Genomic DNA, 20,938 nt, shown 5'->3' on the forward strand with positions numbered 1-20,938 from the left:
TGGCCAATATATTCAGCCCCTTTTTTTCCGTCTGCAGGAACATGCAACCAAATCCTACTTATAGAGGATTGGTCAATACCTTTCTGACGGCCAATGGAAACTAGCACACTGCCAATACTAAACTTTGACCCGCTGACACATTCTGCAGATTCAGCATCTGCAATAGTTTGTTTATAGAGGTTATGGTAACTTCTTATATGATTTATTAAAATGTGATTACAGAATGCTCCTTGGGGGTCTGTATCACTGTTTGTTTTATGCAAATTGTCAGTGTGTTTCAATGCTAAAATTTAGAATTTGCATTGCAGTATCTGGCACTTTTTAAAGGAAAGATTCGATAAGCATCCAGTCTAATAACCTTAAATGACCCTGGGCTGTTTGTTGAACGACATGTTGTGAATAGTACCCAGCTAATTTTAACCTTATTTATCTTTTTGTTATCTCTCCCTCTCTTTCTTTATGGCAGTCTGTCTCGTGTGATCACACACCCATCCACCCACTCGATAAACACATAGCAGAGCAACAGATTCAGACATACACATGTCAAACTTCATTTTTTTATTCACAAAAAGATCCAACACGTTATGAATAAATATTTACCGACATGAGATGTGAATATGATGGAGGTAGAAAATAAAAAAAAGTTCCTCTTGTACACACACAACACACCCAAACCTACTTTTGGTTTTTACATTCAATTTTTCAGTTATGTCTCAGTACACACAAAGTATTAAACGAAAATTTGAGTGTAAACTCGAGTTTCAGTGCTGCTTAAACTCCACATATATTTACAGACATAATACAAATTGCACAATAAAATAACTGCTCTTTTTGAGGCACAGATAAATAACTGAATTTGAAATAAAAAAACAAGTATTTTCCAACTTTCAAATAATCTGTGGACACATTACAGTACATTGAAAATATTCAATGGCACATTTCAAGCTCCGCACAAATAGTTAATCATCACATCACAGGTACACAAAACATACAGACAGACACACACAGAACATATTTACTAATAACTGCTAATTATTGACCTTCAATACCCAGTTCAGGTGTAAATTCATCTATAAAATCATCCATACACATAAAAGCAGGGCTAGGGAGATTCATTTCAATATGTAATTCGTCCTCTTGGAGTGTAATGTGTAATGTAATCTAAATGTTTATGCTAATTAGCATATACATTACTAACATTACACATTATATTCAAGTAATCATTAATGATTACTTGAATATAATTAGATCATTATTTGACATTAAAACCTATTCAAACACACCTTCATTTCAACTACGTTTTTGAGTAATGTAAAAAATAAGCACAAAATATGAGTTATTACCTTGCATTGTGACAGAAATTGTTATCAAGACAGAACCAACTGCCTGAAAATCATCTTCCCACCGCTTTCTGACCGATTACAATGTTATTAAAGGGACAGAGAAAATTGAAGCGTGGCTGCTGATGTTTGGAGCGATAAATAGGCAGAAAATAGTTCCTGCAAATTTGTAATGGGAGAAAGCGAACACAAAGAAAGAAAGTTATGATAGTCACAAGTTTGGGTCTCAGATGTTTATCTTACACACAAATATACACCAACAAATGATTTTGGACCTGCTCTGAGGTTTATCAGGAAGGAATGGAAAACAAAAATCTCAGGAGGTTATTATGAGTCAGCCTTAACTGAGACCCTCTGTTTCATATAAGACTGTTTAGCTACAGGGCAAACAAAATGTATTTTTTAATCTCTGCTTCATGGTGGGTTTGTGGTGCCTTTGTTGCTGGCAAACATAGTTTTCAGCACTGCAAATGTGATGGTCTCTGTTGAAAATATCAGTCAGGGTCTGAATACTGAATACTTTTGATAACAAAAATCTGTTTTAATCTTCATTTATTCCTCCAGATTTAAGTCAGACTATTACTGCCGAACATGGTTTTACTTGTGTAGCTGTTTTGAAAAAAAGAACAGTGACCACACGTTAACCCTCTCTAACACTGACTGAATAAACATATTAATATTGGCTAGCAACACTTCAAGCTACAGCCTAAAAAAACAATAAGTCTTTGTCAAACCAAAACAAACATTTTGAACTCCACCAAACTGATGTTCACAGCACGACTCGACTTTCACAATGTAAAGACTTCAGGCAATTGAAGCCAGATTTTCCTTACAACTCCCGTTAGCAGAGCTGTTCGCCTGCCGGTTTGTCAGGGAACCAGGAGCTACTTCTAAAACCTGGTCCAGGAGAGGAGTCGGAGTCGGAGCCAGACTTAGCGAGCTGTCCCGAATAGAGCTGTCCAAACTACCCTTCCACCCCAAGCTCTGCTGAAGGTCCAGCCCCCTGACACCATTCAGGTCTGAGCCCACATTCGTCTTACCTGGGGGCTTGGTGTAACAATCTCTGTCCCTGCACCATCCCCATCCTCTCCTCCCTCCCCTGCTCCCCCTTTTGCCCCTGAGACAGAGTATCTCCTGGAAGGCGTGCCTGAAGTCGGGGCTGCGGCAGTAGATGAGTGGGTTGAAGGCCGAGTTAGAGTATCCCAGCCAGTTGAGGAGTCTGAAGAGCAGCTTAATATCCCCTAATCTGAGGAAGGTCATGAGGATGTTGAGGATGAAGAAGGGTAGCCAACACAAGGTGAAGGTTCCCATGATGATCCCAAGAGTTTTTACAGCCTTGTGCTCCTTCAAACAGAACTTAAGACGTTTTGCAGCAGAGTATTTTCCTTCACCTTTTTCTGTCCTTGCTCTGCTTTCTGCTATCTGTTCCCCCTTCCCTGTGTCTGTATCTCCTGTTTTCTGCATGTTTAGTCTCTCCTCTTCCTCCTGAGTTCCTGTTCGTTTGTTCAATGCTGGACTATCTTCTGGATAAGACAGCTGTACAGCGTAATGCAAGTGAGAAAAGTGCCTCTCCCTCCCTCTAATCTTCTCCAGCTGTTTCTGCGCCTCCTGGAAAACCCTGGCGTACAGGAAAATCATCACCACCAGCGGCAGGTAGAAGGACACGATCGAGGAAGACACCGCGTATGCTGCATTGGTGTTGAAATCACAGCAGTACTTGTCCCCCAAGCACCGCTTAGCTTCCTCATCGCGTGACATCGAAAGCTTCAGATGAATGGGCAGGAAGGAGATGAGGGAGGCCACCACCCAAACGCAGAGGACCACTGCAAAGGCCCGACCCCTAGCAGGAGACAACAGAGAGTGCACAGATGAGGACTATTGTAAAAAGGTGAGTGGAAACACTGACAGGTCACAGATTTAGATTTAGAAATGGGGTGGCTTTCTAAAAGTGTAATAAAGTCTCTTTAAAAGCAATGTGATAGTATCCATTTGTTAGCAAAAATAACCTTCTGTCATATCTGGGCCAGAGTCCTGCATCGGGTCGGGTATCCGCGGGTACCCGACGGGTGACCCGCAAAAAAGGTGATTTGCGGGTGGTATTTTTTCAAACGCTTTTTTCCGGGTTCGGATCTGGGTAAAACAAAGATGATGCGGGTCGGGTTGCGGGTGTTGCATAATAAATATATTTAAATAATAATAATTTAGTTTAATGTTTAAATCCTCAGACCTCTCCCCCGCGGGACTGAGCATATTCATAACCTCTGCAGCGCATCTATCTGCTGCTGAGCGCGCCACATTCTGAATGGCTGAGGTGAAACTCTCTAGCGGAGAATACAGCATTTTCAATAACTCTTCCTCAAGAGCGAAATCCAACGTCTGGGAGGCTTTTGGTGTCCTCCTAGATGCAGAAAATAACCAACATCCGAGGCTTTTTGAGCCAAATATGCAACTGCGTGTGTTAATAATTGCACGTTTTCACTGCTTATATGCGGGTTCGGGTCGGGTTGCGGATCTTGTGCCGGCGGGTCGGGTCGGGTTGCGGAACTAATTGGCAATATGTGCGGGTAGCGGGACGGGTTCGGTATTGCACATCGCGGGTGCGGGGCGGGAGCGGGTCTTGAAAATCAGACCCGTGCAGGACTCTGATCTGGGCACAGCCTAAGTTTAATTGTTATTCACTGAGTTAGCATTACACTGCTATAACATTGTCAGAAAGAAAAAACAGAGTTATTTTCCTTGTTCTCTGCGTTCTTCTCCCCTTGTCAAAACGTGTGACAGAAATGCAGAGATTCAGCTGTGCTATGCTAATAGCTGCTAATGTAGCTTCCAACTGCTAGCCTCAAGCAGAGAAAGGGGGGTGGCTGTTTTATAACTCCACACCCGTAGATTATTTTTCATTGGCAAACTTATAAAGTCAGTACCAGCCAACGCTGACTCAAGCAACATCAATCAAGTCAGTTTACAGGATATTGCGCTGCTTCCTTTGAAGCCACAAAGGCTGCATACCGCTTTTTATGCAGAAACATAACATTATGCATTAACGCTTTCCAAATAATGAGAAAATACTCTTGCTACTTAAAGAACAATACAACAAAACTGTTACCTATTTGCAGAGCCGGCCCGACCCATTAAGCGACATAACCGCTTAGGGCCCCGCAGCCACTAAGGGCCCCCTAGCAACAAAAAAAAATAATGAAAAAAAAAAATAATAATCTCAGTTCACCGTTACCGTGATAAATATGTTTAATTAATTTCGTTAATATGCCTACTCTCAAAGTTATGTATTATATGATTGAGTCAATCATATAATACATTAACCGTGCTTTACCTGAACCTCATCATGACACTAGAGAGGACGGCAGGATTGTAATTTCCCATGTTCAGTGAATGCAACAGAGGCAAGGCACCAGACCAACCAGAGAGTTGAATGGATATAAACATCTGTCTTATTGGATAACAGGTATCTATCCTGTGAGCTGTGACAATGTTTAAAATAAACTCTCAGTCTCAGACTCAGAGTTTTGAAAGATGGACATAAGAACATTTTTTGTTAAAAAAGACGACAATTCTCAAGTGGTGGCTCACACAACAACCCCAGAGCCACCACTTGAACCAGGTAAACAAGGTATGTAAATGTCAGTAAACTTCCAAGTTATGCGAAAATGTTAAGCAAAGCATAATTACAGCTACGTTGACGTTACTTTGAATCGCGGGGGTAAGCTAAACCGTTAGCAAGTAGCTATAGCTAGCCAGGTATATTACATAACACTTTGTCATACAATCTAAATGTAATGTTTTTTAGCGATACCTGGTGATTTAAAAAAAAAAGCTCTCTGGAAAATGTTGACTTACTGTTCGACATGAAGCTAGTAGCTACCACAGTTGATCCGGAGTCCTGTCAGTTAAAGTGTTTCATAGTTAGCTTAGCTAAGCATCAACCTAGCACTGAACTATATGGATGTTATGTGACAGTATTTCTGAGAAAAAAGTCAGCTGAAATGATGGCAGAGTTGCCACTGCTTTACGCGTCGACAGCATGTTTGAACGTATTTGCAGCAGTACATGTGGCTGTTTGGCCACTGACGTTGCCATAACAACACCTGAATTTAAATGTGCAACCTCTTTTTGTGACAGAGTTTTGCATGAAATTATAATTCTTCGGAATGATATTCCTATTGACAGCTAGTTTCTATGTGAACATTATTAGATGGACAGCCAGAGAGAATAAATGAAAAACAGTTATGAAATACTATATGACAAAACAAGATATAAAGAGAGATTTGTAAAATATCCAAAAAGAAAAATCTGTTTATAGTTCTGTTTCATATGTGTGTTGAGAGATGTAACCATAGATCTCTTTATTTTGCTCTCAAAGTGCACCAGATTGATGCTTTTGACTTCAATATTTTAAAAGAAATCTTCCCGGGGGAGCATGCCCCCAGATCCCCCTAGAGGAGGTTAGGTCAGGTCCACTGTGTTTACATGGTTATTTATACAATATGTGTGCTTATGCTAACATCATAAGACAAAAGTTGGTTCCGTGTTGTGTGTAGTGAGAATAACGCGCTAGAGTGAGGGGGGCCCCCAAGCCAAAGCTCGCTTAGTGCCCCCAAAAGTCTAGGGCGGCCATGCCTATTTGGACCAAACCAATATAAGCAGAGGGGAGGATATAACAATGCCGACTTAAAGACAGAAAGTTAGTGTTGTCTATGGATTCCAATTTTACAGCAGTTTTACCTCTGTCCACACCCTAAAAAGTGACACCAGAGCGGTTTTTGCCTTTGACAGAAGATGAAAACACCTGCTGTGACATCACTTTTTGGGTGTGGTTGGATGTACAACATGACAGAAAGTTACAAACATGTAACGGGCGGGGCAGCAGCAGCTCTTTTATTACTTTTAGTAAGATTCACTTATGATTGCAGTGTCTCAACCTTGCCAATCTTTCAACACATCCAAACCAAAAAGTCTTGGTGATACCTGGTGATTAGCGCTGGGTATCGAAGAGGCGAGGTGATGGCGAGATATCGGTCCACAGCAATCACACACAGAGTTTCGATGCTGGCTGTCACACACAGCACGTCAGTTGCGGTCCAGAAGTCACACATGAAGTTTCCAAACTGCCATTTTCCGAGCAGGATGTAGCTGGAGCCAAAGGGGACCACAACCAAACCCATGATGAGGTCGGCCACAGCCAGCGAAGCAATGAAGAAGTTAGTGACTTTCTGGAGCCTCTTAAACCGCAGGATGGCCGTTATCACCAGCACGTTACCTGGACAGAAGAAAATATATACTTAGTAATTTAACTGGAAGTTGTCGAAGTTGCGTTGATCCTTATTTAACAATCAACTAATCGCAGTGATTTTGTGTAACTTACCAAAAACTATGGCCAGAACCAGAATAGCCATTGCGCCCAGCAGCAGCACGAGCTCTGCATCGCTGTACTCCGAGGATCTCTCTGGCAAATCTGATACAGTGGAGTTGCTGTACTGTGATTGGTTAGCCAGTGCTGAGACAGCACCTGCATGTGCCATGATCTACATGAGGAGCATATCAACACAATTAACTTTCATAGATTAACACAGCAGAGAGAGCGCAAGTGCATGCCAGTTTAGGTTTCCAGTCCTTCTTTACACATTTAATGTTTCGGCTTGAGGCCTGTTGCTTCCCAGAGACAGTATGATAATGACGTGAATAGAGTTAGACTATTTGTAAATCAGGAGATAATTCATTCTGCTGAAGAACATGCCAAATTGCATTTAAATTGAAGCAGCATGAAGAAAGCCTTTCATGTCAGCCGCTGAGGGCTCCCTTTTGGGTTGAGGTCATAAAACTATATGTGCTCTTTCACAGAGGAAGTTATATGTCCATCGTTGTTCTCACGTTTTCACCAACTTTAGTAGTCTGTATGCCTTTGGGTCTTTCTCTCCCTGTGGTAACTTGCAATCAGCATTTTGTTCTGCTATGTGGTGTAATAGCTTTATTTATAATTTCAAATTTACTATTTACCAAAGTGTTCCAGTTAATCATAATGTACATGTTATTATGTTTTGAAAAAATAGCATAGGCTGCTATAATCCTGCAGCAGTGATGCATTTGCCTCAGGATCAACTGGTAGGGCAAGACCATACAGTACAGTGCATTTATTATACTTATTACACATTAAGGCTTTAGTAGAATTCATCATAAAATATATTACAGTGAGGAGAATACATACATATATAGTATGTGTAAATATGCTGCCGTAGCACAAAGCCACTCGCCTGCTGTTTTCCTCTAGCAGCAACTTATTTTTTCCCTCCAATCTGCCTGTTTGTTTATTGTTTGTCATGCATCATTTTTTGTTGGTCTTATATAAGGGAAAAGGTTCAAGGTCTTAGGTCACAGGCCTCTCCAACAATGCAACACAATAATACAGATAAGCAGACAATATTATAACAATATTAAAATATACTATATTAAAAGTAATACAAAAAGAAAAATAGTTTTTAAAAAAGTGAGAGAAAAAAAAAGAAGTGGAATAGTGCAAAGCACCCCTTACTAATTTGAAAAGCTTCTTAGTTAACTGTATCTTCTGTGTGTATGGACACCTGCATTATATGTACATTGGCCTGATTCCAACATATCCAGACACTCACAGCTCATGTTAATGCCAGCTGTAAAGAGACGCATTGATTCACAGGTGTTACTCCACTTCTCCCGTGGTCAAGACTAAAAGTGTTGAATTTCGGGATGCATTTTAAAATACCAGGCTGGACTAGGACAAGATTTGTATTTAACGACATTCATTTCCCAAGTGGAATGAATGGCTGCCGTTATAATAGCCGTACACTTTCATTACTGTAGTAATACAGAGCATCTGTCATCTTTCCTAAAATGTCCTCCGCACATTACCATTTAGAGAATATACAGGTACCAGAGAAAGTGATGGATCTACCGAACAGTTGACTGCAGAGTAATTTCAAAAATCAATCTTTCATTACTGCAGCTTGGAAGGCTATAATTGTAATAAATGAAGAACCGCACAGTCTGCACCTGATAAATGATAATGCACCTAGGCTATACTACCGAAATAATGATTTTGTCTTTTATTCATGTTTTCAAAATGCTCAGTGCACATGTTACTCTGTCACCCTTCACACTGATGGCTCTATAATGGTCCCTCGTGACTTATTGCCCATTTGATCAGATCAATAATCTGGACCACAACCTGCAGTCATACAAAACAAAGATTGCGAAAGACAAGTTGCTCTCTGCTCTCCCCCCTGCATCAGCTGTTTAAACATTTATACACACACACTCACACGGAAACTATTAGGTCTCTGAGGTCAATAATAACAAACCTTTACATTGACATACATATCTCAATATGTAGGCTTGGTTGTAGTAGTTGCTGTGAGCACTCAAACACACAACAATGCACACATACACAAGTGCACATGCAAACACAAAAGTACACATGCACGCAGGTCACCGAGCTACTGCAGTGCTTAATAGAATAAACAGATGACAGCAGATCAAACTGTGGGGGAAGAAACACGTCTATATATACAAAGGGTTCTCTAATAAAAACTGAGCCATAAAACATGCCGCTGTCCTGATATGAATTAACCATAAATGTTAAAGATGAAAGCTTGTTTGGATTCACTCAATGTGAGAAGTTAATGTTTACATTTTTTATTGAAATGATTTGTTTATGGAATTGAGCTCATCATTAAATGAACCACGTTTGAACCTTTACACACTAAAATGAGGTCTTAAAATAGCCATGGTGTCATCTCTAGATGTTTTAAATATATCAATCTATATATATTTATTCACTTTATTCAAAATTTATGAAGCATATGTAAACATTTTTAACATTTATATAGTTTTCCTACCTTCAGGCTCCGTCCTGTGCGTTACAATCCAGTGATTTGATAATCCCAACACCTTTAAATCCACAGCACAAAGTATCATTATAATGTATTTGTCAGCAGCTTTCGGTCTCTCTCCCTCTCCTGTTGAGTAATGAATGTCTGGTACTATGTGTGACACACACTCTCTCACACACTCTGCCTCGCTTTCTGTTTCCTGTACATGTATAAACACCCTGTCAGCCTCGACCACACTTGCCCTTTAGAAGCAGCTGAGCTCGCCACACTTTTTTATAAGCAAGCCCTCATGACATCACAGCCGAACAGTAGCCAATCAGAAGACAATGAATGGCTTTTTAGTGTATATCGCATTTCTGCAGTGTACTGACAGCTCGACGGCACCCAGTGCCTTTTGGGAAACATTCGTTTTTTTAACCTGTATTTATTCAGGTTCTCTGAGCTCTCTTTCAGCCCCACCCTACTTAACATTCACACATTAGTCCTGCAGTACAAAACCACAGACTTCTGCATTTGGCTGCTGTGCATCTGTACTGTTGCAGTGAAGCAGTTGTAAACATAATGAACCTGAATACCCTTTTGTGCTGTATTCTTATATGCTTCACTTTTTCATATAGAGACAAAATAAACCGTTGCATTTATTATCAGAGTTAAACTCACAAAAACAACTTCAGGGTGGGTCGAGGTTGTGGTCATGGTGAGATAAGACATTATGGAAACACAGTCAAAAAATGCTTCATGATGTTGAATCCAGGTTAGAGGTTCTTTATAAATATAAAATATCAGACAGCGAAACAGATTCTCAACAACCTACCTCTTATTGTTGTTTTTGAACTTAATTTGAGTTTGGTTGACTATACTAAACCACACAGCTTAACATGTTATTCAAGCATATTATATTTGTTTTATTTGACATAACTTCATTGTAGTTGAGTTATATTTTTAAGGAATCCAACATGTGTTTCATGTGTCATTGATTGCAGTGTTTTGTCTGCTTTATGCTGATGATAACCTGCTTCTATACACAATAAAAGCCTCCCACACATGCACCAAATTTGTTACAGTTCAAACAAGTTAAACCCAGCATCCAAACAACTCATCATAAATAATTAATTCATGCTGCATAAGTAGGCCATTTTTGTTTGAGTTCAACCTAGTTCCCAAAAAAGAACAAACATAACTTTATAAAGTCATAGTAAAGTGAAGTCATAGTATTTCCACAGAGTACACCCTGCCATCCATGTGATGCAGCATTGCAGCATTGTTCTTTTTACCACTTTGTCAAACACAAGACTTCCAGCCAGTATTCAGGTTAAGAAGGAAAGCAAATTATGTTTCAAGTACAAAGTACATGTATAGACACTAAGTCAATAAATAAATGTAAAAAAGGGACTTGTTTGCAGAGTGAAAGGACACACACACACACACACACAAGCACGCACGCACGCACGCACGCACGCACGCACGCACGCACGCACGCACGCACGCACGCACGCACGCACGCACGCACGCACGCACGCACGCACACACACACACACACACACACACACACACACACACACACACACACACACACAGAACATCTGTATCTCTGTGATTCTGAATAAAACATTGACCAGCTGTATGCATTGGGGCACCGGCACACACACGTTTTGTAGCATGTGGGGGCATCATTATATTTGAGTCCACTAGTGTGTGTGTGTGTGTGTGTGTGTGTGTGTGTGTGTGTGTGTGTGTGTGTGTGTGTGTGTGTGTGTGTGTGTGTGTGTGTGTGTGTGTGTGTGTGTGTGTGTGTGTGTGTGTGTGTGTGTGTGTGTGTGTGTGTGTGTGTGTGTGTGTGTGTGTGTGCACGTGCTATGGTGCGCTAAAGGTCAAACACTGTGACATTGTATCAGTAGTGCTCATAAAATGAATTTAGGGGAACACTGGACACATCGTAAAGCTCCTGGTAGCCCTGCACTAAAACGCTTGAATTCTCCTCCATATTTACTGTGGACTGATTTATTTATTTATTTAATTTATTTATCTCTTAGTAAAATAGCACACTAAACACTAAACAAACAGATGATTACATTAATTATCAAGTCTGAGAAATACTTTTGTTTGAACAGCCAAAATAACTTAAGTATTAAGACACAACATAGCATTTTTCTATTGTAGATCGTGGTTAATTTAATAGTTTAAAACAACTAGCTTGTGAATAAAATGTTTTACAATCCCCTACCAATATACCACTTACCTCAACATTTAAGACAAGACATTGTACCATTTTAGAGTGTAAATCAAATAGTTCAGGGCCGTGCTCTGGCCACATCTGGCATTGAGTGTAGCCATTATATGGGTCAAAATGGGTCTTGTAGTAGGAAAGGTGCAAGGTTGCTGTATTGATTGGTTTCCATCCGTCATGGGGTTTAGGTAGGACATCTTTTGTTCGTCACCAGACCGCCGGCCTGCTGAGTATCTGGCAGAGCAGCGAGGCTTGGTGTTTATTCCCCAGATATAAAAAAACATTTCCTCGACACTCTGTGCCGTTACATTACCAACAACAATAACAATGGCCTTTTGGTCCTTTCAACGTTCCCAGTAGGTCAGCTTGCACGATACCAGGAAAATGAAGCAACTGATTGAAGTCAGCCGTTATTTATGTTTTTCATTACACCTTTAATTTTCCTTCTGACACTTGGCAGAATCTCTGCTGTAAGAAATAATATATGTAATGGTTTTAAATACTTTTGTACTTTGACGAGAACTGACAAGTACAGAATGAGCGACGGTTCTTTTCCCCTTTTTTCCAAATGATTTTTTTTTTCTCCGTCAGTTGGGAAGGTGGACCTTGGAAATGTTTTAACAATCAGAACTGGACCTTTCGTTAAAAAAGGTTGAGAAGCCGGTCTCTATTGTCTGCACTGCATCAGACACGTCATTTTGTCCGTGCCAACACGTTTCATACTTTATAGAAGTCTTGCCACCATAAAGACAGGGAGATCGGCAGCTCTTTTCATGTTTTCCTCCAAGACAATTAGGTAATATAGTGAAACTGGCCGTACTGAATATAAAAATGTTGTTATTGGAAGCAACAGTTTTAAACAAAATATTGTTTTCTTTGCCCAGAAAATGGGTAAGAAATAAGGCAAACTCTCAGACTTTTTATCATTCTTTTTTCAGTGTACAGCTCATGATGTAAACCCATATTATGTCATCAAATCATTCAGTTTAACAGCATTAGACAGTCCTTTGTTTTTACAGGCCAATGTTGAGACCTTGGAGCCTGCAAGCCGTTTATTGGAAGAGCTGAACACTCGCAGAGGAAACCACACGAAGAACAAAAAACATGCGTTGGCCCGACTGGTGTCAATGTAACCCTCTCTACTTCCTGTTGTACCTTTATGTCTCTGTGGCCATTTCCTTCTGTATGTCTACCCCCAACACATTCCTCTCTCCACCTCTTCCTGTCCTGGTCCTATCCCTTCCTCTCTCCCTCTCACACGTTCTCTTCCTCACCTTGCAATTTCTAAGTTTCCATCCGTTGATGTCACAGCTCTGGTTCCTATACAAATCCCATTCTTGTCTGTAATTTGCCCGTTGTTCTTGGTCCCCTGTTATGAACATTGCATCATTCTTGGTCCATTTGACTGACGCACTAATGTGGTATTAATGTCTTTTAAGGAAGTTCTTCTTCTGATCGTGTCCACAAGGCAGTCAGTTACAGGGCTTGGTTAGATGTGGTTCAGCCACAGCTGAACACATTGCTGTCCCTTCTCATTAAACTCTGCCAAGTCCGATGTTGTGCAGGGTTGCTCCAGCAGGGGGCATATCAGGAGGTGTTGCATGGTTTGTGGTTCAATGCCGCAGTCACACACAACGTCCCCGTCATTTAGGTATCCCCATTTGGCGAGAGTGACTTTTGCACGTCCAACACCAGATCTTATTCTGTTTAGGCATTTCCACACTGCGTAGTTGGTGTCTGTTTAAGGAAGTTGTGCCAATGTATGACACACTTTGGCATACTTGTTATCAATTGTATTGGTACTATTTTGAATCACCAATTTAATTTTGAGAAACACAATAAACACACATCTCTCTTGAAACTCAAAATACCTGCAAAACTTCGCTTACACACGCTTTGCTTTGTGGTCCCTAAACGTTTACATCCTGCAATACAACATCTGTTATTATCAGTTAAAGTCTTAGGACCAAAAATAAGCAGTCAGCTGCCAACCATTTACTGAGTTTATTGAGAATTTGTTGATCTGGCGCAGGGCAGGCAGTGAGGAGAGAGCTGTGGGATGGGAGACAGATTGGCGAGGGGCTGGGGGAGGTAGACGGGCAGATTATAGGAATTAACCTGAGGCAGAAATACGAGGAAATATCAAGAGTTCAGTTTTGCAACAGGCGCTACTGAACTAACTGGTAAAGTCTGGAGGGAAACGCCAATTCATTAAGGGAAGGAGTTTCATGAGTGATAGGTTGCAATTAGCTAGTAGTATAGAAACCAGGACCAAAGCCATATCTGCTGATAGCGTCTAAAATGGCTCTAAAGTAAAAAAAAAAAGAAATAACACACAATTCCCCAATTCTTTAAAAATGCAGCCGGGCCATGTCCTGAAGCAGTGTACAGACCTTAAACATGACTTTCACTACTTATGATCTCAATACTTATCATCAGTCAAGGAAAGTTACTGTGAGAGGACAGCCAGGGGAAAGAAAAGAGGATGTTGAGGTGGTTTGTTTCTCTTTCTGTCACTTTGAGTCTGTTTTGTGTATTTCCTTCTGAAGTGTTCTCTGTTACTTTATACTGAATTTTGCCTCTCTACTAAGTGGCTTCCTCAAAGATAAGCGGCTAAAATGTCATGATAAGCTCTGTAATTTTAAGCCGTAGTATTACAACATAAATTATTGTTACAGAGCAGAACAAAGTGCATTGGCAGCAGAATAAAGCAAAGTAATACGTTATTTTATGCGCAGTGAGGGAATAAAGGAAGCAAAAGCCTACTGGGTGTTGGTGCAGTTTTCTTTTGTCTTTAAAGTATATCCTGTACATAATGTGCATCTGGTCCTCTGAGACCATACTGTACAGTTTCCTGCTGTTATGTCCTTCACCAACTAGTGACGGTTTTCACCCCTTATCTTTCCTGTGCCATTTTCCGACAATGGCTACCTGCGGTGTTTTGATCATAATCTGTTCAGGGTAATTGAATGAACAAATGTGCAGTATTCAAAATGGTTTTGCAACATTGACTGGCATCAGAGTTTGTATTATTTTGTTCACACCAAACTGAAGGTGTCGTGGCTTCCTTCCTCGTCTAGACGCCTTAAACAGACAGTTCTACAGTTTCTACAGTTTCTTTCCTTCAAATGACTCACAGTTTGAAGTGTTGCTTGGCCTCCGATGGTTTAGAATATATTGTATGTTTGAACATTCTGATGAATGAAAGGTACTGCAATGGATCTCCTTTAAATATGGGTATTTCTCTGGATGGGAGTAACGTTAAGCGTTGCTCCTTCGTTAGCATTTCAGTCATTTCGTTTTGTTGCTGCATTACGTGAATAAAGTCATTGCTTTCTGTCCGAGAGCTGCTGTCCTTATTGTGGGCCTTGGTTGTAATACTTGGACATGAACACTTGGGGCTGCATGACTTGAGTTCATTGAATTGAAGTATATGAAACTCTTTTTATTATCCTTCTCCACAGGTTTTCCTTGGTTCTCTTCATCCTGGAAATCATCACTTTCATCTGGCTGACCAGTGTCATACTGCTCCTCCCCCACACGAGGGTCAGGGTCAGAGTCATCACCCTCAGATGCTTCCAATGTTTTAATGTTGGCTGTTGCAGCATCAATATCAGTTTGAAGGTCAAGCTTTTCCATTTCAGCTCTGATATTGGCTTTCATTGCTTCCAGGTCAGCTTCTTGTTTTTCAAGTGAGTGTTTCTGTGATAAGGCAGACTGCCTTTCTTCTTACTGATGAAGCTGTTGAAGATTTATTGCTGCCACTAGAACTTTTAACTTTTTTGCTTATCATTCCCACTGATTTTACTTTATGTGGACTTGACATAAGTGCAGTATATAATGAGCCATGGTCAGAAGGAGGCACATGCTCAAAGGAGGCAGCTCTAGCTAACCATTTCTTCATCACATCTTGAAACTCATTGAAATATGCAATTTTTGGGAGATACCAGTTAACATGATACCTTTCTTGCTTTTGTTCTGACAGCATTTCTTGCACTGAGTAATGTGAGTTTGAAAAATTCTTTGGAGAGTATTTGAAAAACCCCACGACAACCCAGCTCAATGATATTCCCATAATCAATCATGAGTGAATCAATCTAATTTTTTTCCTTGAGACTTGACCCAATTTCGTTTTCCTTTTTTTTTATATTAACTGCGCCAGCTTATCTTCTAAAGCCTTTTCTGTAGGTCTTATTGTTCTTTTGTGTCTGACGTCAGCATTTTTTCCACAGGCACTTCACGTTCATTCACGTTTGGGTCCATAGGAGTTTCATTCGTTTCCACATTTTCCTTTTCTTTATTGTCATTAAACATCCACTTGTAAATAGCTGTCCTTATTTTAATGTTGCGCTTTGTTATTGTGCGGCTTGGATCCGCGGCAGTAAGCCAGATAGACACACTTATTAAAGCGCTTTTCAAGAAGATGCGCTCCTTGAGTTACGTTCCACACTTTATTCATAAGTAAATGTATTCCACTTCCAGCATTAGACTATACTGTATTGCAACATCCACAACATGCGGCACAAGCCTTTTTCCACAGAAATCCACATTGTCACAATCCAGAAAGTCAATGCGGTCCTTCCTTGTTCACTATGAAGTCCGTGATTTGTAAACTCACGATTCATATAGATATATAGAGGAGCTTTTTCAGCCATAAATCAGGCTTGGTTTATACTGTAGCTCATAAAAGCGATTATACGAGTGGAATAGTTCAATACATTCATCAAAATACAGAAAACCTCATACATTTCTTTACTCTCTCCTGCTCCTTACCATGTTTATATTTGTGCAGCTCCTGTGCCTGCTCTGCCTAAAAGGGTCAGAACAGTTGAGGAGATAGACTCACAATAAAACGATAGAGACTAAGAACTTTATGTGGATCACTTTAATAGATGTTATACAAGTGTTTCTTAGATAAATACACTGTCTTCATGGTGTTTGTGTTGCTAGGTTAGAAGAGGGGAAATCTTCTTCTCACAGATCATGAAAAAGGCATGTGAGCAGAAAGACAGACACAACTTGTGCCAGTCAGCACCTTTCCTTCCCTTCCCTCATCTCTCTTTCATCAAGGTCGCTTTCACTCTTCCTGTCTTTCCATCACTCGCCCACCCTCCTATCTCCTCTCCTGTGTGCTTCATCACTCCCCCTCTCTCATCCCTCTCTGCTTCCTCTCTTGTGCTCGGCTGCTCATATTTCAACTGCCCTTATTTTTCTAGCTCACCCTGCCCTCTTACCAGCATCACTTTTTCACACTTGTGTCATTTGTCTTCCTTTTTGAAGCACCAATGCAAAGAATTCTCTGCAGCGTTCATCTCCTTCAGGATCAGCAGATGCATCAAGTGTCCTTGAATTTCACCAGTGTGCATCAAGTAGCTGTTTTACCCTGCAGGAGTAGTTCATTCTGTGAATGTTTTTGTTATGATAACCTTCAGCTTCATCATTTAAAAAGCTTCTGATTAAGCTGGTGTTATAAAAAAAGTCACATATTCATCCACAGTCTTATGTGCAATTTATACTTTTATGGTTACACTTGATTTAAAATGTTTTAATGTTACTGGCTCCTATAATGTTCACTTGCTTTTTTTAAAATACTGCTACTTATTTTTTAGCATGCTGTATGTGTACTCTTTTCACTCTTGTCATGTATATTCTTCTTAGCTTATATAACACCGTAAATTCCCCCACTGTGGGACAAATACATGGATTTCGGATTCCGATGTTCAAACCCTGTAGAAAGCAGTTTGATATAGTTTGCAACAGTATTGTCAAAGTGTGTTTCAAAGGCTTTTTTTTATCCCTATTAGTCACGTACTAAATGTCCTTATAATACAACTATTCATCAGCTTATCTTAGACCCTCCCTTCTGGTAAATGGCCCCCGTACTGCACAAGTTTGTAATGCAGGTTTCCCGTTAATAAAATATCTCCGAAACACTCCTGATGATATCATTGTCTGTTTTTTATTAGACTTGGCCACGATCCTACAGAGCTATTCCAATGTGTGGTGCCCTTTAGTGTAACTAAAAGGACCATTTTCTTTTCCTTTTGAAGATATTTGCCTCTACCCTTAGAGTCGGATTCAACTCAATATGTAGAGGCTTAATCGCACAGTTAGCATATTTGGCGTCTGCAAAGCTTCTTATCAATTTTTTGGGAGTGGTGAAATGTCAAATATACAATCACATGGAACAAATACAATTTGAAAATGATCAGAGAGTGTAAGGCGTTTTTGCTTGATTAATGACTTAAATGGTTTATTCATTATCAAAAAAATGTTGGTTTAGCCAATACTGCTTGAATGGTGGAATCATCTAAGATTTGGTTTGTGTATTCGAGTCATCTTTAAACTCAACTGATTGTACCCAAACACATTTATACAAGAAATTGGACAGAGAGACGTCAGTCGCAGTATATCCCGATATTTCATTTTACATAAAGGCTGTGTGTAATCCTCACATTTTCATCACAGTCAAATTGGCTGACAGAGATTACCTTATGTCTTCCAGTTGAAAGATGGTGGAATAACACACAACAATATGTGGCTGAATGATAGTTACTATAATCAACATGTGATATGCAGAAAAGGTCGCACTGAGAGAAAGCCCTGAAGGTATTTCACCCCGTTTTGTGCAAAAGATGAAACTTCAAAACCCCACGTTTCTTTTCATGTGATGTTTTTGTCGGACTCGTTGGGGGAAGGTATTGTAAATTGTCTATATTAGAAGGTCAGGGGACGAGAGGTGTGGTTCATATTTGTTTTGAGATTTATCAGCTATACTTTCATCTCATGCAATTATAAATCTTACATTTTGGGGAGTGGACTGTGACCTTTGAACTCTAGATTCTGATTAATCAACAATACATCCCATAATAAATAACAGGTCCCTGACATATAAAGAACCCACTAATGACCCCATACACACATATACAATGACAGTGAACTCAGCTTCACCTTGTCCCATTTCCTGACTGACAAACACAAGCCCTGTGATGTGAACGTAGCCAAGAACCCGTTTTGTCCTGCTTTTCCACTGCAAATTCATTTTAAAACGCTGATATAAAATATTGCCTTGCTCACACACAAATGCACACAGTTTAGTATAACACACAGTGCAGTCGCCAAATAGTATTTGGAAGGAACTCCCTATTGTGTCCAATGCTTTGTCATACAGACTGCAGGACTTGACAATTAATTATTAATCCCAACTGAGGGACACGCAGATCCACAAACTGACTGTGATACCACAGGGGAAATCATATTGTTTTTCTGACCTCATTTAACTTCCAATTGAAGGCATCTGCCAAGACCTGAAGTCTGACTCTGATTTTAAAAACAAGCTTCTATTTTATGTTTCCAAGAGAAGTCATAGGAACATTTGACTGTTTAATAAACTGTAGTTCAACAGATTATGTTCAAAAATATATCTCAACTTCATTAGTCATTTTCATAAATATAAATTATTTGGCAGAAAGCTCATTCTTAAGCTTTTCCCTCTTTGTGCAGGAACATCTGCTGGAGGTTTGAGGAAGTGTCAATAGTTTTCAGGAAGTATCCCGCACATTGTTTTAAATACATGAATCTGAGCCAGGACAGACTGAAAGGTAACTGTATAAACAGGTTTTGGTTTGAGGGTCAGCAGAGAACACATCTCCTATTCGTGTTAAAACTGGATTTGTTTTTAACAATACAAAACAAAATCAAGAATGCTTCTCTAATAGACTTGATTGACAGTTTGAGTATTTCAAGTTCCCTTATCTGTTCTTGTTCTGACATTTCTCTGACAATACAATACAAATACCTCCACATAGTGCAGTGTTGCCACAAATATATTTCTGACAAGTACTGCCACCTTCTGGTGTTTATTTGTAGCCACAGATAATGGACTCATTGAAAACCTGTTCAATTTGTAACTCCCGGATCAATCATCTTTGAACATTTGATTTTACAATGTGAAATAATGTTACAGAACACCAACAAAACTGGACAGAAAAATATTAAATTGTTCAATTGAGTTAAGAGATATTTGTTTTTTGTCATCTAAAATGAATGCATTGTTGAGACAAGTCAATAAGCAACTGTTGTTTCACCTTTGTTTTAAATACTTCGAAAAACTAAGACTTTACTTTGTGTCCCTACTCGCCACAGCAGGTCTGAGGTGCTAATCACTGGTATACAGCCCAATAGGAAGCAGGACAGACTGTACTGTAAGTAAGCAGCAAGTGAGCTTAACATAGGAGAAACTGAGGGGACCAACTTATCCATATTAAAATTGGAGGCTGCCTTGTACCACCGACCATGACAGACAGAGCCAAAGGAAAGACAAAAGGCCAACAGGCAGTGGCGATTCTAGAGTCTGTGGGGGCCCTAGGCAAATATTCACTGGGGGCCCCTCGATCCAACTTTTCAGCACCCCCCTATTTAAGATAAGAAGAAGCATTTGTCGTTGCTGTGGACCTTCTGTGGGGGCCCTTTTCCGGTCCGGGGCCCCAAGCAGTTGCCTGCCTTGCCTATTCGCAAGCGGCTGCCCTGCCAACAGGTGCCTTTTATAAGCAGCCCTAATGAGGGGAGCGGTCGGGGAGGAGTCAGGCCCTGAGCTGCATTCAAGAGCATTCAAGAGCACTGCACTCATTTTGAGAGAATTACCCACTACACCTACATCATGAAAATGCTTTTGCTTTCAAGGCCTCCTCTCTGAACATGAGGTCCAACAACAGTCAATTCTAGCCAAACTTCAAGGGTTTTAATGGATTTCTGCATGGTTTAAGTTTTGAAGGGAACTTTAATTTCTCCCTTTATAGAGATGGACCAAAACAAATAAGTGTGTCCTACTTGTCCAGATTTGTAATACACAGAGGTTTGAAAAATACTCAGCTTGTGTACTTAAGTACAGTTAGAAGTACCAGAGTGTAGGAATACTCTGTAACAACTTAAAGTGCTGCAATCAAAATGTTACTCAAGTAAAAGTACAAAAGTATCAGCCTCAAAATATAGTTAAAATACAAAAAGTAAAAGTAGGCTACTCATTATGCAAATTGCTCAATTTCAGAATAATATATATTGTATATTTTCATTGTACTTATTGATGCATTAAAGTGTTTATCACAGCTGGTAAAGGTGCAACCAGTTAAATAATTTGTATACTGCAGGGTAGCTTGTAAATGTTACTCCAAGTGTAACTAAAGTCTCATTTAAGTGTTGATGATTACATTTCCAATCATTTATCCAAATCTGCAAAGTAAATAAAGTTATTGAATAAATGTAGTGGAGTAAAAGTACACGATTTACCACTGAACTGTAGTGGAGTAGAAGTACAAAGTAGCCTAACATGGAAATACTCAGTAGACTATCTCAAAACACAACAGTACTTGAGTAAATCTATTTGGTCATAGATTTTTTGATTTTAAGTCATTGGGTCACATGATTAGGAAGCTATTAAGAAAAAACTCCCATCCACTTTTTGTTAGCAACTAACCACAACACTGGGCTGCATTCTATTG

At 39.8% G+C, this 20,938-nt stretch overlaps 1 protein-coding gene across 1 annotated transcript; it reads right to left on the reverse strand.

Moving 5' to 3' along the window:
* Positions 1-543: 543 nt before the first annotated feature.
* adrb2b (adrenoceptor beta 2, surface b) lies at positions 544-9,445 on the reverse strand. Its single transcript, XM_079649872.1, has 4 exons — positions 9,221-9,445; positions 6,718-6,877; positions 6,321-6,612; positions 544-3,180 (listed from the first exon to the last, which is right to left on the reverse strand). The coding sequence occupies exons 2-4, from the start codon at positions 6,872-6,874 to the stop codon at positions 2,145-2,147; spliced, it is 1,485 nt and encodes a 494-aa protein (XP_079505998.1). The 5' UTR covers positions 6,875-6,877; positions 9,221-9,445; the 3' UTR covers positions 544-2,144.
* Between the last annotated feature and the right edge of the window lie 11,493 nt (positions 9,446-20,938).

This window comes from Notothenia rossii (assembly GCF_949606895.1).
Source record: "Notothenia rossii genome assembly, chromosome: 9".
Lineage (NCBI taxonomy): Eukaryota > Metazoa > Chordata > Actinopteri > Perciformes > Nototheniidae > Notothenia > Notothenia rossii.